Below are 25,515 nucleotides of genomic sequence, written 5' to 3' on the forward strand. Positions count from 1 at the left end.
GCCAGGGTTGCCGGTCGATGACGGAGGACCCAGGCTCTTCCTCGCGATGGAAGGATGTGGGTGAACTGTTCGAGGATCACCTGCTCAGCTAGTTCTTCCAACGTGCGACGGTCGGGCTGCAACCACCGCCAGCAGGTCTCCCGCAGTTCCTGGGCCACCATACGAGGCCGGGCCCCCGTGGGGTACGTCAGGCCCCTGAACCGCTGTCGAAACGTCTCCGGGCTCACATCGATGGCGTCCAGGATAGCGGATTTCACCTGCCTATAGTCCTGGGCGGCCTCGGCAGACAGGCCTCGATAGACTGCCTGAGCCACTCCTGTCAGATACGGGGCCAGGATGGAGGCCCATTGGTCAGGATTCCACTCCGCGACGGTTGCCACCCGCTCAGAGGTGACCAGGAAGGCCTCAGGGTCATCACCAGGGCCCATCTTGGTCAGTCAGATCGGTGGGCGGGGCCCCGGGCCGCTATCGGTGCCCCCCGACTGGACCCCCTCTCGGGGCCCCCGCTCCGCTGCAAGGTGCTGGAGGCATTTCAGCTGGAACTCCTGCTGTTGCTGAACCAGGTCCTGGATCAGCTGGCGCTGTTGAGTCCCCAGCTGCTCGATGAGCTGCTGCTGCTGCTGGAGCTGGGCGGCCTGCTGCTCCTCTTGCCGCCATGACTGCGCCGCCTGCTGCCGATCCTGGTTCTCGGTCAGAAGGGCGGCGAGTTGGGACAGGTCCGTCTCGGGGGAGGGGGCTCCCTCTCCCGCAGCCCCCTGTTCACCGGCGTTAAGGGTCTGCGCCCACATCCTGGGCGACAGTCCCTGGTCAGGTGCCACGTGTAAGCCGGTCGTGTCGGGGCACATCCCTCTCAGGCGCAGCGGGGAGCCAGGGCGCCTCCTAGCCCGCCGCAGTCCGGGTAGGCTTAGCCCCTCCGCAGGTGTTGAGGGGGGTACAGGGTCTGCAAACAAGGTAGAGCCCCGGCCCTCTAACCGGGGTCGGGGCTCTCAAAGTACATAAGCCCCAGCCCTTGGGCAGGGCGGGGCAGTAGCAGTTCAAGCTCAGGCCTCTAGCAGGGGCTGAGCAAACACAGTATCAGCCCAGGCCCTTGGCAGGGCGGGCAGTAAAAGTTCTAGTTAGCCCTGGCCCTTTGGATCAGGGCGGAGCAGTGGCAAAGTCAAAGGGGTCCAGCCCTTGGTTCGGGCAGGGCACCAAACACAAGTCTAATTAGCTCTGGCCCTCTGGATCACAGCAGAACAGTGGCAATAGGCGGGAAGAGGGGGAGTCTGCCACCCGCTTACGGGTGGCAGGGGGAACGCGAGCCCTCCCACTCCACTGCGTTCCAGCCCGGGGCCCTAGCAGCGCTCAAGACCCGCTGCGGTCAGTGGGGATCCTGGCCGCAACACACTGACATGGGTTCGGGCTCTTCAGGAGCCAAACCAGGGTCGGCTACCCCCGGGCCACTTCCAACCTCCCCCTCTCTGGGTACCTGGTCCTTGCCAGCGTCGTCTGGGGGGTCCCAGGCCATGGGCTCCTCCGGGTACCGGTCGTGGGGAAGCTCAGGCCACTCCTCGGGGTATCGGGCACACGGCAGGTCAGGCCGACGTTCCTCCGGGTATCGGGTCTGAGGCAAGTCCAGCCAGCGCTCCTCTGGGTAGTGGGTGCGTGGCAGGTCCGGCCAGTGCTCCTCTGGGTAGCGGGCGTGGGGCAGGCTGTGCCCGGCGGGAGCCCGGGCACCAGCGTCTGTCCTCTCCGGCAGCCTGCCCCCAACTGAGTGCTGGGGCCAGGCTTTTATACTTCCTGTCCCTCCCCTTGACTTCCGGGGGGTGGGGACAGGCAGTGCTGACTCTGCCCACTGAGGCACCTGCTCTGGCTCGTCCCTCTCAGGCGCGGCGGGGAGCCAGGGCGCCTCCTTACAGTGCACAAACACATCTCAAAGAACAAGTTACTATAGGTAAGTAACCATTTTTGCTCCTTTAAGTCATTGTACGCATATACATTCCACTGCTCGTGACTGTAGCAGTTCCCTCTTAGGTGGTGGTATGTCAGTTTATCTGAACAGAGACTACAATACCAACTTGCCTAAGCTGGCATTGTCCCAAGAGGTTAAATGATGGAACATCTGGAAATGCATGTCCAGATGGCCACGTTGTTGCTTTGCAGGCATCTGTTATGGAAACATTGCTCAAAAAGGCTGAGCAAGTGGACTGAGCCCTGGTGGAGTGAGCCTTTATTTTCAGTGGAGGAGAAAACCAGTGCAAGATGTTGTATTGTCACTGGGTAGCCTTTGATTCTCTCAGATTAGGCTAAAAAGAGCCTGGGAGAGTCTCTGAGGGCGAACAAGATGGAACGACAATGTTCTGCAGACATCCACTGTAAGACTGCTTTCTTCAGCTTTGGAGAATGAGGTTTCAGAAAAAACACTAGAAGCTAAATAGATTGATTCAGGTGAAAAGCTGATACCACTGTTGCAAGAGACCGGAATTGACATGACCAGCAGCCATCTTGTATATTCAGCCATCATAAATTGAAAACAAGAAAACCATAGAGAGTCAGGAAAATTTGGATTTGGCAGATTGAACAAAATACCAGCTGCAGCATTACTAACAGGGATAGATACAGTAACATCACAGATTCATGGGAATGGAAGGGAGTATGGAGAAGCTAACATTGTTTCTGCAAGTTTCTTACTGCATGTGAGTTTCTTGTTAGAAGTTGCTTTTGCTGATAAATAGAAATTATGAGATTTTTGATGTTGCTAGGGAAATTGTTTTAGCCCATTAGGGATTATTTTGAGAAATTAGTGTGTATTTTGGAGGAGCAGGGAGTCATATTCTACTGCTGATTACACATTTCTACCCTGAGAGTGTATCCCACCAACAAGTCATAAAGATAAGCAGACCTTGAGATGCTTTAACAAACTTTGAAAAACATAAAAAGATAAGTAGGCAGGCACTAGACATGGGAACCCCTGTATAGTGAAGTTTTATGTTAAATGATTGGTTGGAATTATTGTATAGTCACGGTTGGAGTGAAATAATTGGTGAGAGTCAGAAAAGAAGTTTGTTGGGCCTAACTCCAGGTCACAATTAAATCAATATCAAGCTGCTAGACCTCTGATACCCTGCACAACCATACCATGCAGAAGAAAGAGCCCCAGATGATCCAATCCTGACTAGCCATCCAGAGAAGTTCATCTGTTTTATTGGGAATACTGAGCACTGGATGCTTGGTGTGTGTATTCTGTTGATTACCTGCTAATAAATACAGGTTAAGGGTATTACTGTGTAAAGGCTCATTCAGTCTCAAGGCCACCCAGAGGATTCAGGGGGCCTGGTTTTCGGCGGCAGGCGGCCCCCGCTTCAGAGGTAATTCGGTGGCGGGGGGGTAGTTCCGCTCCGCCAACCCGCCGCCGAAGTTCCCCGAAGACCCGCGGCGGGGGGGGGCCCCCACCACCGAAGACCCAGAACTTCAGCAGCGGGTCCCGGAGCGGAAGGACCGCCCACCACCAAATTGCCACTGAAGACCCAGAGCGGAAGAAGCTCCAGTGGCCTGGGCCCCTCAAGAGTTTTCCGGGGCCACCGGAACGAGTGAAGAATGCCGCTCCAGGGGCCCCAAAAAACTCTCATGGGGGCCCCTACAGGGCCCAGGGCAAATTGCCCCACTTGCCCCCCCCCCCCCGGGTGGCCCTGTTCACTCTGAAAAGTTCCCGCTAACCAGTAGAGGACCACTGGACCGAGAGAAGGGGCCCTAAATAGTTTGGATAACACCAGGGCCGTCCTAGCCATTTTGCCCTATGCAGCTCCCCCGTGGGGGCACTGTGTGGGGCCCCAGGCCTCCAGGGGGAGAGCGGCTGGACCCAGGCCTCTGAGGGGAGGGATTTGGGGGTACGGGGGGAACCACTCCCTAGCACTCACAGGCAGTGCGGCTGCGAGCCAGGGGAGTGGAGCAGGCTAGGGCCGGGTCGCTCCATTTACCACACAGTGAATGCAGGCCCCCCAACCCCTGCAGCAGTCCTCAGGGGAGTGGGGGCGGGGCCAGGGCAGAGCAGGCACAGGGGCCATGGGGAAGAAGTGGAGCAAGGGTTGGAGCAGCAGGCAGCTGCACAGGGCACCAGGAAATGTGGTGCCTCAAATTTCCTGGTGCCCTACACAGCTGCGTACTTTGTGTATGGGTAGGAACGGCCCTGGGTAACACCACCATTGGCATGAACTTAAGGTGAGGCCTGAGAGAAACCTTGCTCCCTGTGCAGTTTTTTTTACAAGGACATCAGCTAGCAGAGCCTGTAGCTCCAAAACTCTTCTCGCAGAAGTAATTGCTACCAGAAATGTAGTTTTCACAGATAGAGATAGCAATGTTGTTGCCAGGAGCTTAAAGGGCCCTCCCCCCATTAACCATGACAGAACCAACATCCATAATGGCACTGGGTCAGATACCAGAAGATAGTCATTGACTAGACCTTTCAGAAATCTGGACATCAGAGGGTGAGAGAAAAAAAACAGAAAACCCTTCTACTGGTGAATTAACTGCAGACAGGAAGCACAGTAAACTCTCACAGAGCTCACTGAAAGGCTGGATGACTTCAAATGTGACAAATAATCCAGTATATGATTAATGTCCAAGCAATAGGATAATAAAAAAATTAGATCAAGCCCAGATGGAATGGGGATGGTATGATGGGATAGCCTAACTTTGACAATTAATTGATATTTAAAATATGCCCAATGGCCTGTGATGGGATATATAGATGGGGTGGGATTTGAGTTACTATAGAGAATGCTTTCCTGGGTGCTGGCTGGTGAGTCTTGCCCACATGCTCAGGGTTTACCTGGTTGCCATATTTGGGATCGGGAACTTTCCTCCAAGGCAGATTGGCAGAGGCCCTGGAGGTTTTTTGCCTTCCTCTGCAGTGTGGGGCACAGGTCACTTGCTGGAGGATTCTCTGCACCATGAAGTCTTTAAACCATGATTTGAAGACTTCAATAACTCAGACATAGGTTAGGGGTTTGTTACAGGAGTGGATGAGTGAGATTCTGTGGCCTGCGTTGTGCAGGAGGTCGGACTAGATCATCATAATGGTCCCTTCTGACCTTAAAGTCTATGAAAATCCCTTCCACTTAGCTGTGTATGTTGCGGAAGTGGAATCTTTCCTGCTGCTCAGTAAGACAGCTTGAACATCTTTGGAGCACAATGTTTTCATGAGCATTTAACCTGGCATCATCTATGCAGTGAGGTGGAGAGATCAGAGGTTGGGATGCAGACACCTGCCCTGGTTCAAAGATACGTCATGTTCAACTGGTGGCCTGATTGAAAGCTGGTGTAGGTCTGTGAACCAGTACCATCTTGGCCAGGCTGGTGCTGCTAAGATTAATGTTACTTTGTCTGTTTTCAGCTTCTTGAGTACTGTTGGGATGAGGAGAACTGGAGAAAACACATAGAGCAGATGATTGGTCCATAGGAGGAGATATGCATCTGTTAAGGAACCCAGACTCTGGCCTGAATCAAAATCTTTTGCATTTGTTGTTCAGGTTGGTAGGGAGTAAGTCTATTTTTGGGTATCACCATTGATGGACGATCTGGAGAAGGATGTCCTTTTTGATTGACCACTCCACTAAATCCCTGCTGAAGGAATCTGCAATGGTTTCCTCATTCTTGGAAGGTAGAAAACTCTCAGGGAAACTTTGTTCCTTATGCATAGGTTCCACAGATGGATAGCCTCCTGACATAGCTAAGTCAATATTGACCCTTGCTGAGATAAAACACTGCAATGGACAGCAGGGGCTTTGAGTCGGAACGTGTCAGAATACCATTCAGGTACTATGTTGTAGTCAAGTCATAACATACAAAATAGGCAAGCTAAAAATCAAAGAGATGGGGTGGAATGAAGTGGGGGGGGGTCAGAGAGAGGCAGTGGCAGGATGTCCATTGCTGGGATGAAGCAGTGAGTTGGGGGTTACCAAGGATGGGAAGGGGAGGGTTAGGGACGGGAGGGCCCACCCAAACTCATCCAATTGCAACCCAGCTAAAGGAGCGGGAGGGACCAAGATGCTCTACATGCAGATTCCTGCTCCCAGTTGTCAGCCTAAATGGGAAGTGACAAATCCAGTCTAGCACTTACACACCAATCACCATGCACAAAGTGGCCCTGACATGGGGTAACAGTGAGTGAAAATTATCACATCAGTTAAACATCCTCAGGGAGGAAATCACCACCTCCCCATATTAGGTAACATTATGTAGCCAACCACTACTAGTCAAAGCGAACAGCCAATAAATTATCTGTGCCAAATTAGGCAGCCAATCAATACTTCAAAACCCAACAATCCATCAGTATTTTCCATTTCTTGTTCTGCTGCCAATCACTGTATTCCCACCAGTCATCCACCCTCATTGCCCATACCCAGAAAGAATCTATTCTGGTAACCCCTGCCCTGCACACCAATCACCACGGCAGAGTACCATGCTGGAACTTGCCGCTCCTCATGGATGGTCAGGGAGTCCCATGATAACCTAAGGCAGATAGCAAGGACTGCCCCCCATCACTTTTAAGCTAGGTGTTTGGGGTGGGGAGGGCATTCCCGTACCTTGAGATTTATGACTAAACCCCCGGGTGTTGTCTGTAAGGATCTGCACCTTCCTAGCTCCTAATGGTAGATATAAATGACTCACAGTCCCAATGAACAACACAGAGCTTCAGCACATTTACATACAAAGAGATCTCCTGGGGTAATCACAGAGCTTGCACACAAAGTCAAGCAAGATAGGCCCCCAAGCCTTTGGTAGATGCATCTGTAACCAGAGAGTCATAGTTGATTCTGGAAGGGCTAAGTCCAGGGACTGAAGCATTCATGCAGGTATGCAAACAAGCATGTCCAGAAGATGTCTGGATGGATGATATATTGAACGGAGCCAGGCCTGAAGACAGCAAAAGTGAAGTCTGACATGTGGAGTTACGTATTTGCATGAGGCCAGGTGGCCCGGTTGTTGTAGGCAGGAAGGCGTTGTTGGGTTGAACTTCAAGCTTTCAGACAGAGTAAGAACTGAAACCTGTTTGAAGGAAGACAGGACATCACAATTACAGTGTCGAGGTCTGCTCCTATGAATATTATATGCTGCGTCAACTGTAACTTTGTTTTGCCTAAATTCAGTTTCAGGGCCAGATGAAAGAACAGCTATCTGATTTCAAGGATGTGGATGTGGATATGGATGCTTGAGGCTCTGCACAACAGCCAATCGTCAAGGCAAAGGGAAATTTGGACACCTAGGTGACACAAGTGGTCCGCTATCACCATATGTTTTATCAAGACTCTTGGGGCTGACAACAGGCTGAAGGGAAGCACCATAAATTGGTAGAGTGCATCTCCTGCTATGAAGTGAAGGTACTTCCTGGGGCATAGATGTATTGCCACATGGATCTATGAGTCCTACAAATCAAAAGCAGCATACCATTCTCCAGGAAAGGGATAATGGAAGCAACGGTAACTATCCTGAACTTGATTTTCTTGATAAAGCAGTACAACTTGGTCAAAAAATGGGACAAAAACTATCTGACTTTTGGGGAATTAGGAAGTAACAGGCATAGAATCCTTTCCCTATGTGGTGACAAACCACCTCTTCTATTGCTCCCAATTCCAAAAGAGACTGTACTTATTAAAGCAATACAGTCTTACAGATGGTTCCCTGCAAAGAGATGCGGAAGGTGGACTGGAGAATGGGAGGGAGGTGAACTGGATAACATATCCCTCCTTTACAGTGCTGAGCACCCCTTATTCAATGTTGTGTCATTCCAAACACTATAAAAGAGCAATAGGTGTCTTCCAAAAGGTGGGACAGGTACGGTGTCCTCAAAGAGTCAGTAAAAATACTTGTTTAGAGGTTGTCGAGGCCTGGTGACAATGTAGATTGTGGTTTGTATCAAAATACTCTTGTTCAAAAAATAGAGCTATTGCCTCATTTTCTTCAGACAGAGCATCAGGTATCATAGACTGTGATGCAGATCAATCTGGGTTGTAACATGCTTGGATGCTCTGCAAGAACGAGGCCCACACACATTGTGAGTTATCTGGCTTTAATGAATGTAAAGTGACACATTTGCAATGGGGACCCTGGGTGTTGCTGTCACTTTGGCGGGGAACCCAGCACCGAAGCTCAGCTCAGCCTGGGTCGGAGTCCAAAGGCGGGACCGGGAGCATACAGCTATATATACACAATACAAAAGCAAATCATACATATGCAAAAAGGGACTTCCCACAAGCTATGCCCGCCCTTTGGCCTAAGGCCATACAAACTGGTTTCAACCAGTTAAAAGCAAGTTATAACTGGCATGCCGTGCCCTACAATGACCGGCCACTTAGCAAGCAGGGGCTTTCCACAAGGCCGCTGAGAAAGCGGAGATACCCTAGCTAGGCCATGACACAGTCTTCTGCAGTCCCCTACACTGGTGAAACCCAATCAGAGAATTCTGCCATCAGATCACAGAATCATAAAAATATAGGACTGGAAGGGACCTCAGTAGGTCATCTCCTGCACTGACGCACGACCAAATGTTATCTAGACTATCCCTGACAGCTGTTTGTCTAACCTATTTTTTAAAACCTCCAATGATGGAGAGTCCACAACCTCCTTAGATAATTTGTTCTAGTGCTTAACTACCCACAGTCAGGATAGTTTTCCTAATGTCCAACCTAAATTTCCCTTACTTCAGCTGAAGCACATTACTTCTTAAAATAAAAAATAAAAACCATTGTCCTGTCAATGGTTAAGGAGAAAAATTTATCACTCTCCTCTTTATAAACCTTTCAAGGAAGAGGAAGAGTATATTTTGATACAGACTGGCTAACCTGCTGAGGTGGGCTTTAAACTAGGTTTAAGGGGGGCAGGAAACAAAAGCCCATAGGTAAGTCCAAAACACAAACATCTGGGTGAAGGGTTGGACTCTTGGGGAAACATGGGATATGCAACATGGACAAAAGAGAGACAAGAGGGAATACAGAGGGGAAATCTGATAAACTTCTTAGATGTCTGTGTATTAATGCAGGAAGTATGGGGAACAAAGAAGAAGAACTAGAAGTACTAGTGAATAATCACAGATATGGCATATGGCATCACAGAAACTTGGTGGGATAATTCACATGGCTGGAATATTGGTACAGAAGGATACTGCTTGTACAGGAAGGACGGGCAGGGAAAAAAGGAGGTGGTGTTGCCATGGATATCAAAGATGTATACAACTGCATTGAAGTTGAGATAGAAGTGGGAGACAAACCTGTTGAAAGTCTCTGGGTAAGGATAATAGTGGTAAAAAACCAAAAGTAAAAATCATGCTAAGGATCTAATATAGACCACCAGCCCACATAAAAAAGTGGTGGGTGAGACTTAAAAATAAACAATTAACAAAATCATCCAAAAAGCAGGACTTGGTAGGGCTATTGTACTGCTCATAACTCTGAAAGATCAGGCCCAAGGCATCTCAGATTGGGCACCCAAAATTAGTGTATACTTTTTACCTTAATCTCTGTGTCAGTTCCTCATCTGTAAAATTAGAATACCACTGCCACCTCATCTCAGAGGTGTTGTGGAAATTAATTAATTAATATTTGTGAAGCACTCAGATACTGCAATGATGAGCACTACAGTAAAGCTCATTAGGAAATCAATAATTCTGTCTTCAGAGTAGGGTGTGAATAATAGTACAATAAGGAAGGCCTAGAGCCACACACTGAATAATAAACTGAAAAACAAAATATCTTAAAAGCTCCTCATGAAATGAGCACCATCCATCTTGTGCCTGAATAATGTAGATGCCCTGTGTAAAGTATAGTATGTGATCATATAATTAAAGATTGGACCATATTGCATACAAATAAGGGCCAAATTAAGGTTGCACAGATAACAGATTATATTAACTTATTTTATCATATTGTTGAGAGGACCCATAAAAACCATGAACTGAAAAAAACTGGCTAGAAGCGGGTATAGTCAAAGCAGGTACGATGTAAACTTCCGCATAGAAAAAAAAAAATATATATATATATATACACACACACACATACACACTTACTGTGACGGGGCAAGGCCAGATGGCTACCGTAAAGTACTGAGGAACAGGTATGTTAGCCCCAGGCTAAACAAATCCCTAATACCCTGGTAACCAAATGGCAGTTGCTCCAGGTTAATCAAGGCACCTGGGGCCAATTAAGATCTTTCTAGAAGGCAGCGGAGATAGCTACATTGATTAGAACACCTGCAGCCAATCAAGGTAGGCTAATCAGAGCACCTGGGTTTAAAAAGGAGCTCACTCCAGTCAGATGAGGAGGAGCCAGAGGAGAGGAAGCTGTGTGAGGAGCTGGGAGCAAGAGGCACAAGGAGCTGAGACTGAGAGGATGTGCTACTGGAGGACTGAGGAATTATCAGACAATCAAGCATTATCAGACACCAGGAGGAAGTTCCTGTGGTGAGGATAAAGAAGGTGTTTGGAGGAGGCCATGGGGAAGTAGCCCAGGGAGTTGTACCTGTCATGCAGCTGTTACAGGAGGCACTATAGATAGCTGTGATCCACAGGGTCCTGGGCTGGAACCCGGAATAGAGGGTGGGCCTGGGTTCCCCGCAAACCTTGCAACTCCTGATCAGACACAGGAGGAGTTGACCCAGACTGTTGGTTCCACCAGAGGGGAAGATCACTGAGGTGAACAAATCCGCCAATAAGCGCAGGACCCACCAAGGTAGAGGAGGAACTTTGTCACAATACACACACACACACACACACACACCACTCTTACTATTCCGGTCTAAGACTTATCTGAAAGCAGAAAAATACTAATTATATTAAATTGTGAGGGGATTTTGTAGTATACAAGTGTCTATAAGGAACCAGACAGAGACCACAAAACTCATTGTCACTTATCTATGGCCAAATCCAAAACCAAGTCTTCACAAATGAGCACATTAACCTACTGAGCCATCTGCCTCATTATGATTTAATACAAACATTTTATTTCTGAGTATCCAATTACCTAATTAAACTTGTCATGATTTTTGAGTGCCATCTCTAAACCTATTGTAAAAAGCTTTTAAAACTAAAAAATGGTTTAATCCTGCTTTAGAATTGAAGACAAATTGTACTAATTCATTTTTTACACAAATTTATGATACTAAGCTACAAAGTATTGCCAGAAGGCAAAAAGAATAGTTCCTTACCCTACTGCAATTGTGGTTCTTCGATATGTGTTGATCAGAAGTATTCCGCTTCGGGTTTGCAATGCACCCTATGTGCTGGAGATCAGAATCTTTGGGCCAGCAGTGTCCACCGAGATGGATTCTGTGCCCTCACACCCCCCACAACTGAGGGCATAAAGAGCAAAGTGGAGATCAACTACTCCTCAGTTCCTTCACCAATAAGAAGTCTAGGTGTTAATTAGATTCTGTAGAAGCACGAAAGGGGGGTTGACTGGGGATTATATATGGAGAACACATCTCAAAGAACCACAGTTACTGTAGGGTAAGTAACTGTTCCCTCGTCTTCAAGTGTTTGACAATATACGTATTTTACTTCTAATGATTCACAAGCAGTCCTGGAGGTAGATGCTCAGACAAGTGTGCCAGAACCTTTATAGAAGTGGGCACTGGGAGGGCCAAAGCCAAAGTGCCCCCTTCCTTTTCAAGGCTGGCTGCTCTGGCAGTGAGCCAGCTTCCCTTTCTTCTGGTGCCAGTAGCCCCTAGTGGGCGAAAAGTGTAATTGCAGCATCTCCCCAGCAGAATCCATTATTTGCAGGGGAGGACAGGGGGAAATCTGCAGGGACATGAATTCTGCCTTACATTTCTTTTGTTAAACAGGGAGTCCCCCCCCCCCCGATTCTAGTGCCAGGGCTCAGAGTTTACTTAATAATTAAGACAGCTCTGCCAAAGCAGGCATCTGACTTAGATGCCTCGACAAGGGAATAATGCCTTTAAAAATGTATATAATGATTCCCAAGTAGCTGCCCTACAAATTTCAGAGATCAGTACATTCAAATAAGCCACAGAGGCTCAAATAGGGGTTCCATGAGCCACAGAAGGATGAGGATGTTGAGATCTCAAGAAGAAGCTGGGTCTCTGACAGTGAGTCATGAGCACAAAAGTCCTTGAGAAATCTTAGCACTATGGAGTGTGAGAAGAGTGATTGTGAAAATCAGAGCATGATATGCAGAGACTGCAGCTAAATGGACTTTCAGGAAACTAAATGCTAGGCCTTTTTCCTTCAGAGATAATATGTAGTCTAGAACTTTTGGTACTGGAGCCTCAACTGGGTCCACATTGTCCTGGCTGCTCACATAGAAAATTATTTCAAATTTTGCAGCACAGGTTTCTACGGTGGAGGCCTTCCTAGACACTGCTAATATTGTTAATCCAGTCAGCATTAAGGCCATCAGATGTAGCAAGTGGGGTTCTAGAGGCAGTGTTTCAGAACCAAGGTCCATACAGACAGGGAGATAGATGGGAGGTTCACTGGACAATTGGAGAAGGTCTGAGAGCCAGAACTGTCTCAGCTAATATGGGGTTATCAAGATCACTGTGTCTGTCACATTTGATTTGTATTATCCTGGGGAATCAGCAGAACCAGAAGGAATGCACAGAGGAGGCTCTTAGACCACAGGAGGAGAAATGCATCATTAGAGATTTCATGTTCATGCCTCCCCTAGAACAGAACATCTTGCATTTGGCAGTCTCTGCTAATTCAAATGGTCTATCGCCAGGTTCCACCACACCTGGAAGATAGTGTGTAACACGGTGTCTCAATGACCACATAAGGTTGGATACAAGGTTCCTGCTTAATAAGTCTGACATATTCTTGTTTAGTCCTGGGAGGTGAAGGGCCAGCACGATTTCTGAATACAGTTGGCACCATTCGCAGAGTTTGATGGCTGCCTGACATAACCAGGATGAGCGTATGCCACCCTACTTGTTGATGTAATACATTGCTGACATATTGTCTGTCATGATCTGCAGTACTGAATTCCTCCATGTCGTACAAGGGGCTCTGTATTGGAGGAGAAGGGTGAACATTGGTTCAGGGGGTCTTTTGATGTATTTCAGTCCAGTTTGGGGATTTTGGATGCAAGTTAAGCACTGAAAGAAATTTTAAAGACTTTCAGAGGGGCTTTTTTGAGGAAAAAGCTTGTTCTAGCCAGTGGTAGTACACTGCTAGATTATGACTTGCTGCCACTGGCAGTAAGAAGGCATGGAAGCAGGCCCACTCCACCCTTTATGCCCTTTTATAGGAGCACGAGGAGACAAACTGCGAACATGATTCCAGCAGACATTGCTGACTGAAAAAAAAACAAAAACCTGGCCTCATATGCATGCACACCCTGAGTGGGATCCACATTGACACACACTGAAAGAAATTATGTCTGGTGTCATAAACAGACAGTAAAGGGTTAAGAAGTTCACCTAGCCTAGCTGATACCTAACCAGAGGAACTAATAGGGGGACAAAATGTTTCACCCAGGAAGGAGGGAAGAGTCCTTTGTTCAGTCAGTCCATTAAGTTCTGTGCCAGAGCTAAAAGACCAAGGAATCACCCAGGGTAGTGAGTATTAGAGAAGGAATGAATTAGCTTATGTTTATTTCCTTTTGTGACTTTTTCTTTTTGCATTAGAGGGATAATCAAATTGGGTTTTCTTTTGTGTAACTAAGATTTTGCCCAGGGGAGCATCCTCTGTGTTTTGAATCTATTGTCTGAGAGAGTAGCTTGTATGCTAATCTCTCAGATGTATTTCTTTTACACCTTTTCCTTAATTAAAAGTCTCCTTTTTAAGAACCTGATGGATCTTAAAACAAGGAAAAAATCAAAGAGGTTTGGATTAGGGTTCACCAGGAAATTGGTGGAGAAGTCTCTCAGGGTTACCGAGGGAAGGCTTACAATACTTGGGTGGGAGAGATTTTCAGGGGGAAGACAGAGTTTCCCAAATGACTCATAAACAGCTGTTTTAAACGATTTAGGTGGTGGCAGCAACCAGATCTAAGCTGGAAATTAAGCTTAGGGGTTCTCATGCAGGTCCCCACATCTGTACCCTAAAGTTCACAGTGGGGGTGAAACCTATGACATCTGGAAACAGAGGTAATGTTCCCAGTGGTTGAACTGACAAATTTCATCAGATCAGAGGATTGCCTAGGCCAAATTGGTGCTACCATGATCAGAACTTCCACATCTGAGCTTCTTTAAGACCATCAGTATAAGGAGGGTGATCTGATGACAAATATACCAGTTCCAAAGGCAAACGGCTTCCCCACTCTGCTCTTTTTCCCCTAGGTTGAGGAGCACGAGGGCATATGTGTGGTTCCAATGAGTACTGCTTGCTAAAGATTCCATTCGAGTGAATGGAATGTACGTGCACGATAAGTAGAATATTTATGGACGCATATTCAAAGTATGGTACTTTCAATGACAAACTGTCACAATATCCTTAAGATATACAGAAACTGGGGCAAAAGTACTTAGCAGAAGGGGAGAGAATTATCAAAGTATTGTTTCACCTTTTTGACAGTCTTTCCACACAATTTTTCTGGTTTTCTCATAATGTGTATTCAGCCAGGTAAGGAGGAGTCTTTCAGATGGAGAATATATATTACTGGATAAAGGCTCAGCATTTATTCTTGGCATGCTTTGCGGGCTTCCTGAGCTCAACAGATTACTGGTAGTAAGTGATGATACACGTGCAAGGACCAACACCTGAAATCAGAAAATGTATTTCATCTTTTTACTAAAAAGTATAATTACAATTCCAAGTAGAAAGAACAAAACACAAAAATACAATTAATTACTTTTCAAACACAGAAAAACTTTCAGATTTGAAGCTATTTGGTAGATTCTAAATTAACATAAAGGCATATTGCATTAATGGGGCAGGGCTGCCAGTCTCCACCTTTTTAAAAACAAGTTTCTTTATTGTTTTCAAGAATATCATTTACAAACAGTGAACAACATGAAATTTAACCACCTCTTCAAACACTAAAAAAAAAATGATGTATAAAAGCATGGGTATGAATTCAACTCAATGTGCTCCTAAAATTATGCAAATATAACATTAAATATTATATTATATTATTATAATATTAAATCTTCCCTTCCATCCTCAAATGCACAGCAAAAAACCTAGAGCTGGCCCTGGGGTGTCCACCTCACATCAGGCATGAAGGGGTTAAGGTGGCCATATGGGCCAATTAACTCCCCAGGCCGTACCTGGAGGAGGAGCCAGGGAGCAGGGATTAATTAGAGGAAGCTCAACTGGATGGGAACAGGAGGGGACTGTATAAAGTCCAGAAGCTGAGCATAGCAGGGGCTGCAGGGAAGTAGTATGCAGTCACTCCCTGCGAGAAGGGAGGTATGTTTGGAGCTATACAGTTAGGTAGCCTATAGTTACTCCTTGGGAGGAGGAAACTTGGGGTGGCAACCCCAGAGAAGAGGAAGAGCGAGAGAGGTAGGAAAGGCTCCGAGGAAAAGCAGCAAGGCATAGGATAGTGCAGTCCTTGTCTGCTGAGGAGAGGGCTGGCCCCTGAGCTAGAACCCCGAAAAGAGGGTGGACCTGGGTTCCCTACCAGCCAATGGAGAAGTTACACAGACCATGCAGTGGAGAGCAGAATGTCTAGGGCAGTTTTCCCCAACAGACTTTGATATCTCAGAAGGGGGAAACATGCATAGTGACCTGGCCAGAGGGCCAAGTCATGAAGAGAAAGCTGTAGCTCCTGGTGTAAAAGGGGCCGCAGGGTGAGAGAAGACAACAGATGGAGAGAGCACCAGAAGAGGGCACAAGCACCTGGAAGGAGCAAATCCCCAGAGCAGCCAGGAGGAGGTGCCCTACCAGTGAGTGGACCCTGTGACAGGCCCTTTTCCTGCACTTAGTTATAAAGGTACTTGTATAGCACCCTCATCGTAGTATCTCAGAGCCTCACAATCTTTAATGTATTATTTCAAAACACCCCTGTAAGGAAGAAAAGCACTATTGTTCCTCTCTTACGGTTGGGGAACAGAGGTACATATGTCTATATAGGATGGAAAGCCAAGGTGTGAATCTACAGTACGCGGTAACAACATCCTGTGTGGACACTGCTACAGTGCACTAAAAGTTCCGTATGGGTCTTTTACATCAGCAGACAGTCAGGATCTGCAGTGTCTGTAGGAGGAGTCTTGTCATATAACTTATAAAAAGATCTGTGGTTTAAACTTTATATCTCTGGTCTCACACCAGGTTCCTAAAGAATAGAGGCTGCAGCTTACTCACACTTACTTAGCTGCCTAACTGTGATAGAAAGCATGACAAGCATAGAGGACAGCCATGATGGACTGTACCTAAGTGAAACAAACATCACAGGAGGAACCTGAAGCCTCAGAAGGTCTTGAAAGGGAGAACAGTATATAACTGTGTTTTAGCTGCCAATTTTGATGAGAGAAATCAATCATGACACTCCAGGTTAAAAAAAAAATGTGAAGAGATATCTATGTCAAAGCATGTGTTAATTTTATCACTGATTATCCTAAGGATGCTGAGTACTTGATGTTTCAGAGTAGTGTTTAGATGGCATCACACACTTGGAACCCTTCAGGACTGAAAACTGAAGTGCTTCTGGACATGCAGTATGCTTTCTTCAAGCTCCTAGACAGAGAGTAAAAGGGCTGACAAGAACACCATCCATTCAGTTGTAGATGTAGTACTGAGGGAGGAATACTTGACACCAAAGCACCCTCCAGGAAAAGCAGCTTTTTTTTATCTTATTTGATCAGAATGGAAATAAACTCTGCCTTTCAGGGCTGTTTATGCCCGGATACAGTATGCACAAGTGATTGTTCATTTTTAACAGACACTTTAGATGAACATTTCTTCAAAAACATGAACTCTTCATTTCCGAATCCAAGACAAAGAATTTTTAAGAGTAGTTAGTCAACCAACCCCAACCACTCTACCTATTTTAAATCAACAAAGCATTTTATGATCTGTAGGGCCCTACCAAATTCAGTCCATTTTGGTCAGTATCACATCTGGGGGTTTTAAAATTAGTCAATTTCACGTTTTCAGATATTTACGTTTGAAATTTCACAGTGTTGTAATGGTGGGGTCTCTATCCAAAAGGCAGTCAGGGTGGGAAGGCCTCCCCATGCAGTGGGGTGGAGGATTTAACAATGCCAGCTACCAAGCTTCCTGAAACCGGGGGAGATCCTGGACGTGGGTCTGATCCACCCCGGGAGCAGCCCCTGCAGGGGAAGAGGAAGTCTTGTCCTTCCTCATCCCCAATTGGGATGAGCACTGGTGACCTGCACAGGGTAGGAGCCTGAACTTCATTACTGTCCTTGGAATTATACATGCATATCCGGGAAATCAATTCCATGTCAAGAAATACGAGCATAAATTTCAGCTATGAACCATGTAATTTACAAATTATAAAAAACTGAAAAAATATATCTTAGCTAAGCAGATGAATTCTTTTGCTACTTGTTAAAACATATGGGGTAGTTGAAGGAAAGAATTATTCTGTTCAATCTCACCTTGTTTGAAATCTTCCTGTAATATTTGCAAAGATCATTTAAAAGCTTAGTACTATAAGATATTACAATGTCTGCAATGTACCTTGTATACCTGGAGTAGCACATCGGTCCATACACGTTTGCTCATGGTCTCGAATACATTGTCATCCAAAACAAACAGACTCTTATTGTTAAAAATTTCAGAGTTCTTCATGTTAGCTTTTTGCAGGTCAGTCATCTGAACCTTCAGATAAAGGACAATGAGATTTATATTTTATCTTAAACTACGACATCTATAGGGTATGATAACCATGAGCAACAGCCACTACTGGCTTTAAAAAGTGCGTCAGGTAAACAATTGCTTTTTCTAATAGAATTACATATTTAGTGGATTAAAAAAAAAGCAGTCCATGCAGTATATTAGAAATTTGCTAAAGTATATAATGGTGTTTTTCATATACTTATTGTCTGTTTAATTTTGAATATAGCAGCAAAAAGAGTGACTACAAGTTTGGACTGAAAATACCCAGGCATCACACCATAAACTGGGATGGATGGATGAGTAAATGAGCTCTGCTTGCATGTTTCTTGTGCAGTTCTCCTTGGAATGCCAAATTCAGTCGTAGGTATCAGAAAGAGAGTGAGTGACAAAACTGGACTTAGTCTGGAAAAAAACTACAAAAGTATTAGGGAATGAGAGAGTGACTTATGGGGAAAGAACAGAACATTAATATGTATACTATTTGATACATACTTGTATACTAAGATACAGAGATAATAGTCCTACTACAACATATCTGAAGCAAGGGTCAAATTGGGGAAAAAAAAATTATGGTTCCCTTCCAAAAATTCTACCTTCAAAATAGGCTCCATCAATATATGAATAGCCAAAACAAGATACTGCTCCCAGTAGATTGTGCAGATGTTCAAAAATATTGTATTGCCACTTGGCTCCCTAGGCTACTTGAGCTGGACACCCCCTCAATGGGATTTAAATATAGCCATGAGCTCTGCTGGGTTCCTTGGATTTATTTGCTTTGGACAGGGGTGGGAGGAAGGGGAAGTTAGCTCTCTCTCTCAATCTGGTATTTGAGGTGCAAAAATGAAACATCACACTCAGTAAATGTGTGGATCTGTGATCCTCTCTCTCCTTCTAACATGACGGAATCAAATAGCCACAATGCAACATTTAAGTTTTCATTATTCGGTATCTGAGTAATCACCTCACTGAGATGAATGGGGGCAGGTCCACCTCTCAGGGCCAATTGTTCCAGGCTCTCGGCAGAGTCATACGCCGCATCATTAAACTTTGTTCATATTTTTGAAATTATCCTTTGCAACAATAATATCTTAGAGACTTCTTGTTTTTAAATTAATGCTGACATCTGGGAGAGCAAACAACATGTTTTAACGAGACGGTGCCTGTAATGGCATATGGTCTACTGCTAGGTGGGCCTGTTTCCTCGACCCACCTGTTTAGAAAGGTGGAAAGATGAAGTCAGGAAGCAAATTAGCTAGGGTTTTTTACCACAAGAAATTAACTAGGAATCAATGAAATAAAAATTAGAAAAAGAAAAATTTAGATGAAATACCAGAAACACTTCCTGACATTGAGATTTTTTTAGGCTGTTGTGGTTCTCAAAGGAAGTGGAAGAAGCATTGCTTGGGATATTTAAATCTAGTGGGACAAAACATAAATGATGCACACAAACTGCAAGCTACAATCTTGCATCATCAGAGCAATGGGGCTGAATTACTTAACACCCCTCTTTTCCATCACTCCTGTACTTCTACAAAGTAATTGCTCTCAGCATTTGCCTAGCCAAAAGTGTAACTTGCATTTGGTCTGTACAAGTCCTAGCTTCTGCTGTTTCCCTGCTTTCTTGTTTGACAGATTTCCCACTCTTCTGCTCAGTAAATTTTTACTCACTTTGTTCTAACTGCTCTTCCCTACAACACACCACTCAAGTTTTGACTGTCAACCTTTACTGAAGTCTCCAGTTTTTAAGAGTTTTCATGGCTATGTTCTTAGCAAAAATCTTAGGATGATGGCATCAGTGAGGTTAGCAAAATTTTCCAGATCAATCAGGTCTTCCAATCCACTGATTGGCAAGAGTTATATCTAAACTAAGGTGGCAAATTAAAACTTAATAAAAGACACACTTCTTCACACACTGCAACAATTAGCCTGTGGAACTCATTGGAACGACGCGAAAAGAGCTTAGGAGGATACAAAGGAGGTTAGACTGATTAACAAGAATATCCAGAATTATAATTGTAAATTTGAAAAACATAAGTTTTGGAAGAGACTAACCTTGTTGTTTCATGTCTTAAGTTTAACCTTTCATACTGGGAACCTAGAAGAAAACGTTTTCCTAAGCTGTAGCATCCTGCGCTATAACTTGTCTATCGCACGGTTTTCTTGCAAATTTTCTCTCAAATCACTGCGAACTGGTCCCCGTATGAGTACAGGGTATGCGAGCAACATCGAAAGGATTACTGGTCGGATCCAGAATGAGAATTACTATGTTTCCTATTTTTACAAAGGAATGTTTAAAAAAAACATCCAAGCGTTTTTAGAAAAACACAGTTCCACCTCCTACTGTGTGTGTGGGACTGATTGCACTAAATACCAAACTACAGCTCTGATCCTACTAAGGGGCTTATGCATATGCGTAATTTTCACATTGCAGATAATCTCATTCATTTCAGTGGGACTGCGCCCAGTGCAAAAAGTTAAGCATATACAAAAGTCTTTGCAGAATAAAGGACCAAGAATATAGCTATTTTAGAACAATTACTGTTCATGCGATTTGCAATCCAATCCATTTCTTATACTCATCAGGTATCAAGCAGAAATTCAGGCATAACATGAGGAAGGCATGCTCCTTGGCTTCTGAAAATACCAAAAAAACAAAATAAGTAGACAGGAAAATCATTTTTAAAGACAGCCCCCAATTTCACACTCACGTTTTGTACAGGCTATCTAACTGTAGGTGAAAACCAATAGCTACAATCAACTTAGGGCACAAACAACAGAATGCAGACATCTGACCAAGTATGCGACTGAACACACAAATCAGATATTCAGATTCTGAACTATCATTTGCTACTGCAATTGATTAGAGTACTAAATCAGAGGTGGGGTTGAGACCCAACAAAGATTGCTAGTTTTGAGAGAGCCTGTTTCTGGAAAAATGGCCAAAGAGCCTTAGAAGTCTTTTTGCCAATAGGCTTTGCATAACAGTTTTTTAGTTCCTATGAAAGGAGGTTACTTTTACAGATGTTCTTCAAGATGTACAGTCCATATACATACTCCACAGCTGGTGAGTGCACATCCACTGGGCACACATCAGACAACTTTCTGGTCAGGAATATCCACTAGGGCAGTGTACAGGCCCTTCCTCCCTTTGTGCATTCCAGTGAGAACATAAACAGTGGAGCCTCCTTGTTGGGTTGTGGAATATGTATGAGGCCTACAAATCGCAAAGAGCATCAGTTACTGTAAACTGTAAACCTCTATTTCTTCTCCCGATGCTACTCTGTATACATATTCCACAGTTGGTGACTCCCAGCCCACAATGGAGGTGGATATGAGGAGTGTTTGTGAGTACGGACGGCAGCATAGACCATACAAATGTAGCATCGTCCCTGGATGTTTGCACCAATAATGCATAGTGCTTCATAAACATCTGTATGAATGACCAAATTTCTGAATTGCAAATGTCCTGGATTAGCAGTTTTGCTAGCGAGGCTACTGGGGTAGACTGAGCCATGGTGGAGTGGACCATCATACTGCCTGACACCTGCCTCCCCTAGTCTTGACCCATTGGACAATCCAGTTCTGTAGCATTTGTGTAGTCACAGCCTGCCTTTTGAATGTCTCTATGTAAGACAGGAACAGCCTGGGAGACTTCCTGAAGGATCTCATCCTGTCAAAGCAGAACAATCTAGCTCTGCACAACTCCAGCATGTTTAACTTTTATTCTGCTCTCCCAGCATGAGGCATTGAGAAGAACACAGATAGGTAGAGGACTTCAATGACATGGAATTTGGACACCATCTTAAAAAGAAATCTGGCAGGTGTCCTCATGGATACTCTGTCCTTGCAGATGACTGTATAGGGTGACTCTGCTATTAATGCTTACAGTTCCCCAATTCTCCTGGTCGATGTGAATGACAAGAGAAAGGCAGCATACCTGAAAAGATAGGGCAGGGAGCATATAACAATACACTCAAAGGGAGTCTCCATCAGTTTTGAGAGGACCAGATTAAGGTCCCATAATAGGCGTGGATCCCTGACTGGCAGATATAGAGCCTCAAGAGGACTTGCAGGAACCTCTTTGCCAAAGGTGTGAGAAAATTGAGGATAGTCTAGTTGGTGGATGGATAGCTGAAATAGCCACCAAATGAACCCATAACAAGCCCAACGAAAGAGCAGAGTGCTTCTGTTGCAACAAGTAATCAAAAATCTCTTGGTCCCCAGAATTCACGGGGACAGCTGGGTGTTGTCATGCTCAATTTGCAAACCTTGTCCATTCAGAGAGATAGTTATCCTACTGGAATCTTCCCCGTTACTAAAGAGCACCTTCTGGAGGTCTCACAAACATAATCTCTCCACCAGTGTTAACCAAGGAGCTCCACACATCTGTTGAGTGAACTCATGCTCAGATGCAAGGTTAAGACCCTGGTTCCAAGCCAGGGGTTCAGAAACAAGGGGTAGAGTGATCAGCGTGCACTTATAAGAGGTCATGGAAGTCCCGGAGCCACATCTGTCTTGACCAGAGTTTGGCTACAAAGGTTACTCTTGGCCTTCTCCACCTAACTTTCCAAATACATCAGGGAATAGGGGGATGGGGAGGGGATCATACACATAGTTCCTCTGTCCATGGGAGGAGAAAGGCAGCGGAAAGAGACGCTGGACTGCACCACCAACCCTGAGCAGAAGTGGTGACCTTTGATACATAGAACTTTTCCTATCCAATAATCAGGACCAAATACTGTCCACCTGCTCACTTTGCCATAAGGCTTTTGCAGGCTCCAATAGTCCTTTACTGATTGTGTTGATAATCAATAATTAATGACCAGTAATTTGTCAATAATCAACTATTTTAATTGCTATTACATATTTAATGAGTTATGGCCTCTTGATTTTCTCTTTTGTTTAATAATACCAGACCCCCAACAAGTCAGGTTTGATTGGATTTATTAATCAAACAGTGAGTAAAAACAGCACATACACAGAGGCCTATAACTACCAACAGCTGTGAAAGACCTTCCCTGTAGTTTCTGACAGCTTGTGTGCACTCTGCTAATGGTTTCACTTCCCCTATGATTTAGGGACAACTATACCCTTGTGGCCCTTATGTCTCATTCTGGTCCTTATCTATTTCCTCTTCCTGGAATGTACTACCCCTTATCTTAAGTTATCGCCAAGGCTTCTTGTTCCATTGCAACTTCCCAACTGTCTTAACACCCAGTTAGTCAGTATTATGCCTTTAGGGATAATTCCATCTGTTATACATTTGCAGTTAGTGCACTGTAAAAATATATCTTATGAACAGCTTTCAAAATAGGTTAAGTGTAACCCCACAGTACAATTTCATTCTTCATTAGATTTAATTTATGCTTAAATGCTCCAGGCCAGCCTTGAAATCTTTCTTGATTTAGCTTGTCATAACTGAGATGGCTATACATTCAGGACTAACAAGTGTAAGGTAGGAGTTTGTGGGGCACACCCTGGGCCTACTCAGTGTGTATTCCAAGACTGCCATCTCCTGTCTCATGAGATCTTGGAGTATCTTGTAGTCCTTGGGAGCAGTGACCAACTGATCTGTTGCCAGGCACCATCAAGGGATGAAGAGGCTGTGGTGGCTGGTACCCTCCTGCCTTTCACCATGAATCTGCTGCACTGGAGCCACCTGTTCCTGGCCCTGGTTCTGGGGGCACAGCAGGGACAGATCCAATCTCAGGTGCAACAGTGGTAGTCCCGTGCCTTAAGCGTGCTAAGGAAGCCACCTCAGGGTAATATTGCAGTCCCGAAGAGGCCCACATGCCATAGTCTTAAGGTGCAGGGGACCAAACTCTCTGAAATCATTGATACATGTACTGGGCCAGGTCAGTATCCCACTCTACCTTCAGCTACAGGTATACACCTCAAAATCAAAACTGCCAAGTCATGGGACCTAGCTAGGGGTGGCTGCAAGCTTTCCCAGGAGTTGGAAGATGAAAGTAAGTAGTCATCTGGGAAAGGTGCACCCACCACCTGGTGAAAGGGAAACATGACAGGTGCCAGAAACATTGATGTCCACCAGGTCCAAGAATCTGAACAGCATCATGGGCAAATGCAGCACCAATAGCGAGGAAGGCATCTACCCTAGAGATATAGACCATGATCTGGGGTGAACAGAGCCCCTCTGGGTAGGTGTGATAGTAACATATAGTATTGGTGCTGAAGGGTCCCAGGACAGTGAGTACCATAGTCTAGTCTTCTACCAGGTGCTGTAGCAGCTGGTGATCATTCCAACTGCCTTGGTACCAAAGAGGTAAACACAGGGTATAGGTAAGGCCTCTATCACAACTGGGTCCTCTCGGTTGTACCAGCTCCAGTGCTCAAGGAACTTTTCCTAAGTTTTGAGGCACCCTTTATGTCCTGCAGCCTAGTAGTCTTATTCAGCCTGAGTGAGGACAGAGAGGGCAGCCACCACCTCTTCTCCTTGGAAGATTTCCACTCTGAGTCCAACCTATCTCTATGCTTTCCTTGACAGAGATGCCACAGTCTTGAGCAATCCCTCAGCTAGTTTCAAAGTCAATGCATTTGAACAACTTCTGGACACCTGGAACCCAGGGTCAGAATCTGGCATCCAATCAACTGCTCCATAAGGAAAGCCCTCAAGTAGGTTTCCCTCCTGGGTTCGCTTCAAAGAGGACCTGCAGATTTCACAGCACTCTGGGACTTGCCCCTCATCAAGGAAGAACAGATGTCTCATCTGTTCATTGTTCAGAGTCATATCTGCCATGGCAACCGGCACCACTAGTGACCGCAGGGGAAGAGAGCCACTTCTCCCCACAATGTCCCCTAAAGCTGCCCTACTTTAACTAACCCAACCCTGCTCACTAATTACAAACACTTAAGTGGAGGTTAGTCCAAAGAGAGTTGCTCTGACATATACCACAGGTTGTAAAGAAGGAACTGGGGTATGGCAATGAAGCTCCACCCTTTAAACCCTAGCAGAGAGACACAAGGAAACATTGGATGCATGCACTGTCCCAGTGTGTACTGCTAACTAGAAAATTCTCTGATGCGTGGATATGAACTTACATGTTCCGCAGTTGGTATACGGATTAGCACTCGAAGAACCAGCTGCTGCAGCCTGTTAACTAGGACAAAAATTCCCTATTTACTTTCAATATAAAAGATGCAAATTGAAATGTGAGAAAGAAACAGGTCATGAACATAAAAAAAAAATGCGCTTTTAACCAGATAGTTATAATTACAACAAATACAGAACCACTATATTAGCATAAAAATGCACCTTATCCATTGTTTGACATGAGATTTAAGAGAGGGGAAAAAGGAAAAGAAAGTGGAGGGGGACAAAGCGCATAATAATGGATGTTGAAGTATATAGTGGAGAGGACAAAGAGAGCAGTGATCATCAAAAAGTTGTAATCATGTTTACAAAGTTCTCTTTCATTGGGCTTTCTGAAGTAAGAATGCCTTGCAGCATCTCCCAACATTTGGAGGTCTAAATTGTTTCGACTGTAAGCAGAGTCAGGATGAGCTCTACCCTGACATCTGGGTGAAAGAATTTCAAAGAGTGTATTTGCATAGGCACACCTACCCCATCCCAGGCTGCCGAGCTGTGGGATTGCTTTGTGACAGAAATGACTCAACCTCAGTTGGGTGGTACTTGATAGACAAGGGACATGGGTTCCAAAACCCAGTGAATTGAGAGAGGCTGGGGACAGGTATCTGTGCCTGGTGGTGCAGTCTCCTTGTGGAGCCAGAAGCACCAATTCCACCCACTCCTGTCTCCA

The 25,515-nt window shown here is 45.3% G+C and overlaps 1 protein-coding gene across 1 annotated transcript in view; it reads right to left on the bottom strand.

The window, feature by feature from the left end:
• CFAP47 (cilia and flagella associated protein 47) overlaps positions 1–25,515 on the bottom strand; it is a 681,124-nt gene that overhangs the window by 508,636 nt on the left and 146,973 nt on the right. Inside the window, 4 exon segments of the mRNA XM_030575652.1 lie at positions 14,493–14,688; positions 17,579–17,719; positions 20,277–20,321; positions 20,323–20,371. Coding sequence (XP_030431512.1) covers positions 14,493–14,688; positions 17,579–17,719; positions 20,277–20,321; positions 20,323–20,371 — 431 coding nt within the window.

Source organism: Gopherus evgoodei, chromosome 1 (genome assembly GCF_007399415.2).
Source record: "Gopherus evgoodei ecotype Sinaloan lineage chromosome 1, rGopEvg1_v1.p, whole genome shotgun sequence".
Classification (NCBI taxonomy): Eukaryota; Metazoa; Chordata; order Testudines; family Testudinidae; genus Gopherus; species Gopherus evgoodei.